We start from the raw sequence: 12,089 nt of genomic DNA on the forward strand, positions 1-12,089 counted from the left end.
AAGGTAGTAGGCTGTATCGGAGTAGGGTTCCAAGACGTTGGGTAGGTACAGGATGAGAGGCCAGTGAAGCTGTTGGTTCTGGCAGAAAAGTTCTAAAATTGAAATTTCACACCCACGAATGGGAACTCCACCCTCCAGTTTTCCTCGCGTTCTTTCAAATGTGAGGCTTCACAGACCTAGATCTGTTCGCCACCCACTTAAACACAAAATGCCCAAACTTCGCATCCAGGGATCCACACCCATTGTCCAAAGGCAATGCACTATGGATGAACTGGTCCGGGATATTTGCTTACGCTTTTCTGCCTCTCCCACTCGTTCCATTAGTGGTTCGGAAGCTCAAACAACACTCCCTGACACTAATCCTAGTTGCTCCCACATGGGCCCGTCAACCCTGGTTCACACCCTCTTGGAGTTGTCAGTAGTTCCCCACCAAAAACTCCCATCTCACTCCAGATCTCATTCAGAACAATGGAGGGATAAGGCATCAAGATCCCAGTCACCTCAACCTTGAGATCTGGCACCTGAAATCTTAGAGTCTAAATACCTCAATCGTCCCCCAGATTGCATGAATATCATGAAAGAGGCAAGACACCCTACCACAAGGGCATGCTATGCACCAAAATGGAAGCGGTTTGTGATTTACTGTAATAACAATCAAGTCAATCTGCTCAACGCTTCAATCCAAAACATAATTTTTTATCTATTGCATCTACAGCGTTCCAATTTAGCATATACATCTATACGCTTACATCTTGCTGCGATAGCTGCACATCTCCAGAACAGACATTTGTCTCTTTTTAGAGTGCCTGCTATAAAGGCTTTCATGGAAGGACTCAAGGGTCATTCCTCCTAGTCTTCCACTTGCTCCAGTGTAGAATCTAAACATCGTTCGTAAAAGACTCATGGGTCCGCCTTTTGAGCTATTGCATAGATGTGAACTGCAATTCCTTACTTGGAAAGAGGCTTTCCTCATAGCTATCACATCTCTAAGGAGAGTGGGTGAGCTTCAGGCACTAACAGTAGAAGAACCATTTTTACAAAGACATCAAAACAAAGTTGTTCTTAGGTCTAACTCCAAATTTCTACCTAAAGGCATTTCTGCCTTTCATATCAACCAATCTGTTGAGTTGGCTGTGTTCTTTCCTCAACCAGATTCTGTGACAGAACGTGCTCTTTGCACCTTAGATGTAAAAAGAGCATTACTACATTACATTGTAAGAACAAAACCTTTTAGAAAGACAAGGCAACTTTTTGTTGCTTTTGCTCCACCACATAAAGGCAATCCAATATCAAAATCAGGTATTGCAAGGTGGATAGTTAAGTGCGTTCAAATATGCTATGGAAAAGCAAAACAAATGTTAACGGTTCCCCCTAGAGCACATTCTACACGCAAACTAGGTGCTTCTATGGCATTCTTAGGAAATATATTCATAGATGAAATATGCAAAGCTGCAACATGGTCTACACCTCACATATTCACAAAACACTATTTTGTAGCTGTGTTAGCAAGACAACAGGCTAGAGTGGGCCTGGCAGTTTTACGTACACTATTTCAAACCACTGCAATGGATACATGTTAGCCACCACTTTGGGAGATAACTGCTATATAGTCTATGCATAGCATATGATCTACAGCTCGTATGCCTCGAACGGAAAATGCTACTTACTCAGTATGCATCTGTTCTTGGCATATAGAGCTGTCTAGACCTATGCGCCCACCCGCCTCCCCGGGTACCTGTACCTGTTGCTGTAACATCTTACTTAGATACATGCATTCATGGACATCTCCTTTTGCTACTCCTACTAACTCCATTATCACCCTCTGCGGGAAAACAATCTAACAATGGAGTCGATCCCCATTCGCACTATCACCGAAAGGAGGAGTCACCTACCTCGTGAATGGAAAAGACTTCTTCGAAGAAAAACAAAGTGCAGACATTCGGACCAAACACTAGATGGAGATCTAAGCATAGCATATGACTCTACAGCTCTATATGCCAAGGACAGATGCATCCTGGGTAAGTAACATTATCCTTCCTGGACGTTGCCTAAATGGTCTTCCTGCCAGAGGAACAAACTACATCCCTTCACCAACACCATTGTCTCTGGGAGCAGCTTTCAAAACTCAGCAGGCCATTCACCAGCTGGGTGACAGAGGCTAATGCAAATTAACCTCTAGGAGCTCCAGGCATTGAAAATGAAACTTCCTAAACGACCCCCTTCCTTAATATTTCTGAAAAATCTGACTTCACCATCAAGTTGGACTTGTATTAAATATTGAAAATAATCCTTGTTGTTTTGCTTACTGTTCCCCAGCTTGATATAGTAGAACTAAGATTTTATATTGCTCTCAAGTGTTTCTTAAGGGGCCAGGTAGTCTTCCAACAGTAAAAATAGCTTTTGGTGCCTAATCATTGTAAGTTCATGTTAAATTGAAATTTCTACATGCCCTAATTTCAAATACCACACACTCTGCCTTGTGATCAAGAAGGCCTACATAGTGGTGACGTATTAGTATTTAAAGGGAGGTTTTCTGCTGATGGGTCTGGTTGCAGTCTTACTGTGCAGCAGCCAGGCTTCAATGGTAGGCCTAGAGTCATGTTTGTCAGGCCACACTAAAGAACGGCACAGTACTGCTTTAGTCAATTGATACTATTTACCTTTCCATGCAATGGGTGTACTTTAGGTACCATGTACTATAGCCTATTGGAAAGGTAAATATGCCATTTATGGATTAGCCAATTTCAACATGTTTAGCGATCAGAGCACATGCACTGTGGCCTGGTCAGCAGTGTCCCAGTGTACAGGGTCTAGAAACCAGTAGCATCATACCACAAAAACTGCAGTTGACCACTCAGAGGTACTTTCTCACAATGGTAGAAACCCTACACACACTTTGTGGTGTTCTGAGACTACCTTTGTCTTGTCATACGAAGGGCATTTCACAAATGGCGAAGATGCTTTGAGAAGAAATAATGCTGGAAATTGAATAAAATGGCTCAATCAGTGACGTTAGCTGGTGATGTCAAATGAATATCTAAAAATCAAATTTCAGAGAAATGTATTTTGAAAAACAGGTGGGAAAACCCTCCATGTGTTCTGGGATTCTTCTCACACGAGTTGGTAGAAAAGAACTGAATGTGGGAAGCAGTTGTCAATGCAATGCATCATGGATAGTGGAACTACCTGAATCCTTAATGAAGTGCTGTTTGGATGCACTTTTCCCTAAATGATAGACCCGTTTTGTCCTTTTACATTTCAGATGCTGTAATGTATTTTTATGTTTTCTGAAAACAGATGAATTTTCATAATTTTTTTGCCATTGATAGGCTTCTGAAGAGTGCTGCTCATGTGGGCGTACGGTACCCTGCGTACCTAATTCTAAGGACAGATATTGAAGACCAAGTGTTGGGTCAACACTCGGTCAGTGGCAAATTACTCTAAAGTTTATGACCATCGATGAAGATTCTACAATGCAGAACAAACCGTTCCATTTCCAAATGTAGATTAGGCATTGCTTTCAACCCACATGAAATGTTAGATAAAATATGTTGTAATTTGTACCTTGTACTTTTCCTACTGATGCCTATAGCTGGAAAAAAAAAAGTATTTGTCATATCCATCTTTTCTTCAATAAACCATTTCCCCAAGCATTCAAACCCCTCTGCAAACCTCTTGTGAATTTCAGATTAATTGTTGTACTTCAACACGTCTGGTGCGTTTATTTATTTTCTATAGTAGTATCAAGTGCATTTAAAACCTTTCTGAATATTCTTTAACATTACTACTTGTGAGTTTTCACAAGTGTTGTGCTGCTGGTTCTCATCTACTCTTTAGAGTCCTCTTTTTATCAATCATGCACTCTTATACCATAGGATATCTCATAGGTTTGAAAGCTAAATTTGAATTACAGTTGCTCTCTGCTTGTCATTTGCATGATCACCGACTTTGATTTTCCTTGCACAGTTGGTTATACAACAGACGATCTGCGGTTCATCTGGCAGTCTGGCGACCCTGTTCAGATGGAGAAAATTGCTTTACCTCAGTTTGACATTAAGACTGAAGATATTGAATATGGTAACTGCACCAAGTACTATAAAGGCACTGGTAAGTATGAAGTAGAACTTTGTGTTAACTGTTCTTGAAACATTACTGTGCTTTATTCAGACATAAGAAAAAAGTTATGTTTCAGTCTTTGGCAAGGAGACCCGATTGTACTGATTATTTCATTCATATTTTTCTCAGAATAAACACCTACATTTCTTTTCTTTGCCATTCTCCTGACAATTACATTCATGCTCTTGAGCTCTAATTTCATGAGTTATGAGGTATTATGAATCTTATTTCCTTTTGCTTTTCTGTTGCACTTTTTTACCAGTTTTTTTCGAAATGTACCTCAGTCGTGGCTACAACGGATAATACCTTTATAAACTTTAATGCAGAAAAAAACGATATTACCCCTGTTTAAGCAGGATCGGCTTGTTTTCTGTTCAAAATTTTATTTTTTTGTGATGGTGGGGGGGCGGGGAAGGGGGTATTGTAGAAATGGAAAGCACATTGAAAGTGAAGCACTATTGGGGTTTGCTATTAACGGTAAACTGACTCCAACGTACATTCCTAATTATGCCTGTGTGTGTAAGCACCCATATTAAAGGGAATGGATAACTAAACGCAAGCACTACCTGGTCATGGGTGCGTAACTTTCAGGGATCCTTCTGAACACTAGTGGCCAGATGTACAACTGTTTTTACATGTGCAAACGGGTTTGAGAACCCGTTTGCACATGCAAAAACCTATAGGGGTATGTATCCTTTCAAAATAGCGAGTCGCAATTTATTTGCGACTCGCTATTTTGGAATTGCGAGTCACTATTAGGAAGGGGCCTTCCCTTCCTAATAGCGAGCGCACCCCATGTACAAATGTTTTGCGACCTCAATTGCGGTCGCAAAACACTCGCAAATTACCACCCTCTTCATGAGGGTGGTAATGGGGTCGCAAAAGGGAAGGGGTTCCCAAGGGACCCCTTCCCCTTTGCAAATGCAGGAGAAAATATTTTTTAAGGGCAGGCAGTGGTCCCAGGGACCAAAGCCTGCCCTTAAAAAATGAAACAAAACTTTCCATTTTTGTCTTTTTTAAATGCATCCCGTTTTCCTTTAAGGAAAACGGGCTGCATTTAAAAAAACAAAAAAAAAACTACTTTATTTAAAAGCCGTCCCAGACATGGTGGTCTGCTGAGCGCAGCAGGCCACCATACCTGGGAGGGCCTGCCATTCCCAATGGGGTCGCAAATAGCGAGAGGCTGATTAATATTAATGAGCCTCTCAATTTGCGACCCCATTGGGAATCGCTTACAGTGTGAAAAACACTGTTGTACTTTGGAAATAGCACCTCGCAAATTGTGAGTCGCAAAAAACTCCCAATTTGCGAGGCGCTATTTCAACGGTCGTACATCTAGCCCTAGATCAGAAAAGTGTATCTCCGTTTCATATTCTGTCAACATCCCAAGTTAATCTTGTTGCAGAATGATGATTGAACCTGAATAGTCGCCCATTGCAGTCTAGCTTGTGCCAGAGAATGACTCCAACCTGCCAGAGCGAAGACTTGTCACAGGAGGATTCCTGACTACATATGCTGGCAACTCTCAGCTTGTAATTCCAAACAAAATCAACCACTTGCTCCTCTACTACAAACCGCCTGGTAGGAAAAGCGTGTTCATGTTCATCTACACAATTGGACTGAAAACAAAGCTAGTCTTCAGGGACTGTAAGTTGTGGCCAAATTCCCTCTGACAGATGTTCTCAGAATGTATGCAAGAGCTCAAACCACCTTAGCTTTATTTATTTACGTATCACACTACCCAAGAACACTTACCAGTGTGGATGATTCACCTTCTCATAACAGCATCCACAATCAGTAGATCCAAGGCCGTACCCTAAAGAAAGATTACAAATTCTTTGTCATTACCAGCATGTCAAAATTGTCGCACGCAGAGACCTATGCTAGAGGTAATACTGCACCTGGCATTACTGCTCCTCATACTGCAGACTGTGTCCCACCAGTGACAAAAAGAAGATACTTTATTTCCTTTGAATCCTAAACCCAGCAACACAGCCCTTTTGCCGCATGACCCTGTTCTAGTGGGCTGGCTCGAAGAAGCATCATGTTCTTTATTCTATTTTCTTTTGGTATTGCCAATATGCAGAATCTAGATGTCTTGCAATGTTGACCCGAAGCTCACAGCGCCCCCTAATATTTCCATCTCCTTCCAATTCTATTTTCCTCCACTGGGTAAAAGAGTAAATGTGCAGTGGGGAAAAAGAAAACCTACAGACCTCAAAAACACGCCACAAACCTTTGTCCTACTTAAAATAATATATATATATTTCTGAAAGAGAATTCTAACCACAGGTTTCTTACTGTAGAATATTAACCAGGCATCAGACTGGATCTGGAAAATCTTGAGCAATACCTCTGCGCGCCAGAAGTTGGTGGCAACTGCACCACTTCATCATTTTCCATGAAGGATGTGACGAGTGCGATGCCCATATAGGCGCCACCCCTGCGCTCGGACATCGGTTCCTTCCTTTTCGCATCCCTCCAGATCAGCAGTTGCGAATCAGGAGAGATAACTTGGTAACTTTTTGACCAACTTTTTTCTAGACTTTTGTTGAGCAATTTTTTCCAATACTTGCTAGTGTGCTAGGGACTTGTCCCCGTCAAAACTTACAGATTTTCTGCCTTGTGGGGATTATCAGAGACAGATGTCTGTGACTGATTCCCAGTTGGTCTGTCTTAGTGCTTGGGGTCAGGCCATGACTCTTAAGTCTTGCTCCAACTGTTTCTCCATACACCTAAAAGCAATTCGAGAGAAGGTAATGAAGCTCTTCGCGACATGGCAGCAGAAAACCCCACATTGTCTCGGAGATGGTCTCGGTCCAGCGGACGATAGAAGTCCCACTCCCAGAGCGGTTCTTGCGACTGGTTGTGGTAAGTCATTTTTGGGTAAGTCCCAAAAATTTGTCAAAGCGTCGCTTGATTCCCCTATGCCTTTCCAAGTCCCCGAAGTAGTGTGAGGGGCATCCTGTGCCTCCAATCATCGCTCCTGTTCTCCACTCGTGGAACTGACGCTACCCCTTTCCCACGCCAACCGCAATTTCCTGGAGCGACTGCTTCTCAACATAAGGAATTTTGAGGTCATGTCCTGCATCTTTGGGCAATTGACTCCCTATGGCATATCTTCTGGCTCCAAGAAGGTGAAAGGTGTTAAACCTGAATAACCGTCGGCAGGCCCTCCCCTGACGCCGGCTGGAACCTCTGGATCCATACTCGGACTGACTCCGGTCTGGAGATCCTTTCCGGCTCTGTGACCCTTGACAGATTTCGGTCCCTCATTGGCATCACAAATGCTGCACAATGAGGGCGACCCTAATGTTCTGTCCAACTCTGAGGCAGTTCCGCAACAGCCCAGTCCGAGGTAGAGACTGGCGCTGCAAAAGCCCTGGCAGCCTTCGGGCTCAGAAATGGTGCCACTGTCCTGTGGCGGGCCGGAGTTTGAGGATGAAGCATAGAACAGACCTTTTAACCCCATTGATATCGTTTAGTCGTACCCTCAGAAGAACTGGTATAAGGAGTTTGGTGACGCCAGAGGTTAGGCACATCTCCAGACTCGGGTTTGTTCTCTCCACCTGATCCAGCCACTGGGTAGAGGGAGTCATTCACCATGGTCAAAGAAGAGGGCAGCTGAGCCCCAAGATCTCCAGCTCCCATCAGTGGAAGTTAAAACTAATGTTTTAACTAAGGTGCTTCAGCTTGGGGGTAACCAGTGCAGAGCCATTACTTACATTTCATGAAGCCCTTACTGATGTCCTCCTGGGGGCCTGGTTCAAACCCTGCTCAGGTGTCCCAGTCAACCGCCAGGCTGCTCTTTGTCACTGCTTTGCACAACAGGACCAGACATTCCTCACCCAGCATCCCACCCCCAAGAGTTTAAAGTACAGATTTTGACAGCCAGTGTCAACCCTGGTGCTTTTCCCACAGCACTCATGGATAGGGAGCTAAAAAGCTGCTACTTTCCCGCAATTTGAGGCTTGGTGCCCCAGGTGCTATTATAGTCTCAGAAAAAGCTTGTGCAGTTTCACACAAGCCCTTCTGGATGATTTGGACGCAGAGTAATGGGCTCCACTGTGGTTCTTAGGTGCCAAACTTTGTTGCAGTCAACGGGGTTTCAGGGGATGTCCAGGCCAGCCTCCTTTACTTGCCCATCAATGGCTCTCGCATGTGAATGAGACTAGGGTGATGTAGTGCTGGAGCACTTTGAGCATAGCAGGGTCACGGCTTGCTCCTTGTATGATGCCCCTCGCCAAACACTTTCATCCTTTCGGCCCTCCCATGGCTAAGGCAGGGGGCTTCAACCCTGCCAATACCAGTCATACCCGCAATGCCAGCAGGCTTCCTAGTATTTTCGTAGCCATGGCAGAGGTTCCTACAAACCTTTTGGACACGGCACTTCCAGACCTTCCCACCCCTACCCTTGCCCAATCCTCTTTAGTAGACCCTCCTTGACAGTCTGCCCTCCAGTAGGAGGCACAGTCTGGTACTGTTTACTTAAGTGGCAGACTTTCACCTCAGACAAGTGGATGGTGCAGCTTTTTCTGTCGAGTTATGCCCTCCCATTCCTCGAAACCCCATTCTCCCATGCCTCTGTCCGTACAACAGCTGTGTGGGACCTCCTCTCCTTGTTACACCAGGTGGTGCAGGCACTTTTGGTTGAAGGATGGTTCCGACACCAGAAGTAGGCTGTGCTGCTACTTTCTGGTGCAAAAATTGACGCATGTCTCCGGCCTAATCTGGACTTTTACCCTCTCAATGGTTTCCTAAAAATATACCCATTCAAAATGCTCACCCTTACCCAGCCCCTATATGCCCTGGACCTTGGAGACTTAATGGTAATTGTTGGACCTGCAGGATGCATATTTTCATGTCCTGGCCTTGCAGGCCCACAGATGTTATATGTGGTTCACTGAGGTCTCGGAACATTTCCAGTTTGCTGTGCTCCCCTTTGGCCTCACCAGTGCGCCTCAGGTGTTTACAAAAGTGATGGCAGTGGTTGATGCTTATCTTCAGAGGTTGGAGCTTCCAATCTTCCCCTATCTCGATGACTGGCTGCTGAAGGCGGGCTTACCCCAGGCAATCATCACCCACTTCAGATTATGGCAATCCTTCTTTATTCGTTAGGGTTCATTCTCAACATGTCATGTCGAAGTCACACCTGACTCCTTCTGAAATGCTCCCTTTCATCTGAGTCATTCTGGATACAGTGAGGTTTCATGTCTACCCTCTGATGTTGAAAGTCCAGGACATTATTCCTATGATCTTGATGTTTCAGCCCTGGTTCTATACTTTGGTGAGTTGTGAGGCTGCTGGGTCTGATATCCTTGTGCATCCTTCTTGTGAAGCACACCATATAGCACATGCAGGCTCTGCAGTGGGCTCTAACGTTCAGCATCAGGGGAGTCTCTCCTATAGTGTTCAGCATTCTGTGGATATTGCAAGAGATCTGCCATAGTGGTAACTGAATTGCGATCTCATTATTTGTATACCCTCTCCCATCCCCTCCTATAGCCTACGGTGGTGACTTTCATCACATCTGTGGGGGGCTTCCCAGGAGAAATGGAAATCAGAGATCTCCGGCAGAGACTCTGCCCTACTTCAATCTGTTGGCATTGAAGGCCTTCCTGCTCTCCATCAAAGAGAATCAAGTGCAGGCGTTCAAGGACGCCACGTCATAGTGCAATAAGCAGGGAGGGACAGTGTTGTGGACCTTTTGCCAAGAGGCCCTGCACCTCTGGACGTTTTTGTAATGTCAGTCTCTCCTGGCATACAGAGATCCCACCAGCTGTTCCATGACCAGGAAGATGATCTAACTCAGCCGTTGACGCTTTGTGGACCATGCACGGCATCTATATCTGAAGGTTGTGCAAGGTTTCTTCCGCAAATGGGGTGAACCTTGCCTTAATTTATTCACTACCAACAAGAACACACAGTGTCAGTTCTACATCGTTTTGCAGTTCCCAAGGAGGCACATTCCACTTGGAGTGGCTCTCTGGACTTCGGTACGCCTATCCACCATTTCCACGTCTGCCCCAAGTCCTCAAGAAGATCAGGGACAACCGGGCCAAAGTCATCCTAGTGGTTTCGAACTGGAGACGGAGGGTATGATATCCCGAACGTCTGGGCATGAGCATCCGTGCTCCGATCATGCTGCCTCTTCGGGAGGATCTCTTGTTGCACAGCATGTAAGGATCCTGCACTCGCTTCATCTTCGTGCCTGGAGAGAAAATGGCGGCAGCTTAGTGTCTTTGATCTTCCTTCCCAAGTTTTGGATGTTATTCTGGCAGCCAGGCGTCCCATGACCCAATCTGTGTATGACTGCTGTTGTGATAGGTTTGTGGCTTGGTGTCAGACTGTCCTATTAATCCACTTCCTGGATCATCCATTCCTGTTGAAGTCGCCTGTTGTGACTCATTTCTTGAAAGGTTTGGTCTTTCTGATGCGTTCTCCCTTCGAACCCATGCACAGCTGCCCTATAACGCCTCTGACATTGGTCCGGGAAATGAGTGAGCTTCAGGCCCCCTCTTTTCATCCACCAACTGGTTCTTCAAATGCATTCTTTCTTTTTACCTAAGCTGGTGACCACCTTTTATGTCCGTCAGATGATCACCTTTTTGACTTTCTTTGCTCACCCCTCTAAGGAGGAAGAAAAACTCCAGAGCACTTCGTTTTTATAATAGTTTTACCAAGGACCACCTACTGGACGATCAGCTTTTTGTTTGATTCAACGGAGCAAATGCAAGGCAGTGCAGATGAATCTCTTGATGGATCATACTCTGCATAAAGATCTGCGATGCATTAGCGAAAAAGCAACCTACAGAAGGATCGTGGGCTCACTCCACCAGAGTCAAGACTGCAACTACTGTGTTTGAACATCTGGTATCTATCCTCAACATCTGCCGGACGGCTGCATGGGCCTCGCTCCCTCGTTCATAAAGCACTATTGTCCAGACGGACAGTCCAGTCCTTCAAGATGGCCAATTTGTCCACTCGGTCCTGCAGAACATTTTGGTTTATACCAGTTTGCAGTCCCTGATGAGGAAACAAAGCCAGAGTCCCATGTTGTAGTTGGTTCCTAAAGTTATTTTGGCTTTAACAAAGCATCTTTTTCCACAAAAGGTAAACTATTGTGGTAAAAGATACCAAAGCATTACTGACTAACTTGTAGTGTTCAGGAGTACCACAAGTAATGTTGTTGCCTTTGACTGCGATAAATACATTCAGTTTGTTGACCATTTTCATCCATTCCTCGGTGAATAGCTTCTTTTCGACACTTTTTGTCTGTTTGAGTACATACAGTGTTGCTTGTAGAGTGCCCTTAGGTGTCCTCTCTAACTCGGTGGGATAGTTTTAGCTTTATTAGCCCAATCACACGTTCATTCAGGCCAAGCTCCATCACACCAACCCGTTTTTTTTTTTTTTTTTTTTTTAATCTGGATGCTGCACATCTGATATTTATAGTGATTAGAAGATCGACATGATGTGCTATATAAAAGACAAGTTCATATTTTCATTATTAATTGTGACACCTCCTCCTAGTCAGCTCCTGAACTCGAAATCCTGCTGCATTCAGCTGGCTTGTCTTCCATCATTCAACATTTATGTTCTTCGCTGAGTGGTGGTCCTTACAAACGCCACTGTCTGCTGATGTGCTAGGCGCAGGCTGCTCCTTGCCGTGAACTAACCACAGGCGCACTGTGCCTCAGATACTGTGTCTCCAGGGATCAATCAAACACGTTTCTTTGCAGTCACTGGGACAGTTCTCAGTCAAATTGCATCCGAGGGTATGTTGTTAAAGAATCATGTCACTGCTATTCGCAAGTCACCATCCCATAGGTTCTCAGCATCATGACTGAACCACAAGGTTCAGCGCTCCTGCTCGGAAGGATTTGGTGCGCACTTCCAGCTGGCAGTTCCTCAGTATGGGATTGTAGTGGGGCCGAAATGGAGGGGAAGTCTCCAGAAATTACTTTGCCAGC

At 44.7% G+C, this 12,089-nt stretch overlaps 1 protein-coding gene across 2 annotated transcripts in view; it reads left to right on the forward strand.

Moving 5' to 3' along the window:
* GLRB (glycine receptor beta) overlaps window positions 1–12,089 on the forward strand; it is a 254,512-nt gene that overhangs the window by 117,857 nt on the left and 124,566 nt on the right. For both annotated transcript variants that reach the window (XM_085641718.1, XM_085641719.1), the window contains exon 7: window positions 3,967–4,107. In XM_085641718.1, the coding sequence (XP_085497844.1) occupies window positions 3,967–4,107 (141 nt within the window). The remainder of the gene's footprint in view (window positions 1–3,966; window positions 4,108–12,089) is intronic.

Source organism: Triturus cristatus, chromosome 2_2 (assembly GCF_964204655.1).
Source record: "Triturus cristatus chromosome 2_2, aTriCri1.1, whole genome shotgun sequence".
Classification (NCBI taxonomy): Eukaryota; Metazoa; Chordata; class Amphibia; order Caudata; family Salamandridae; genus Triturus; species Triturus cristatus.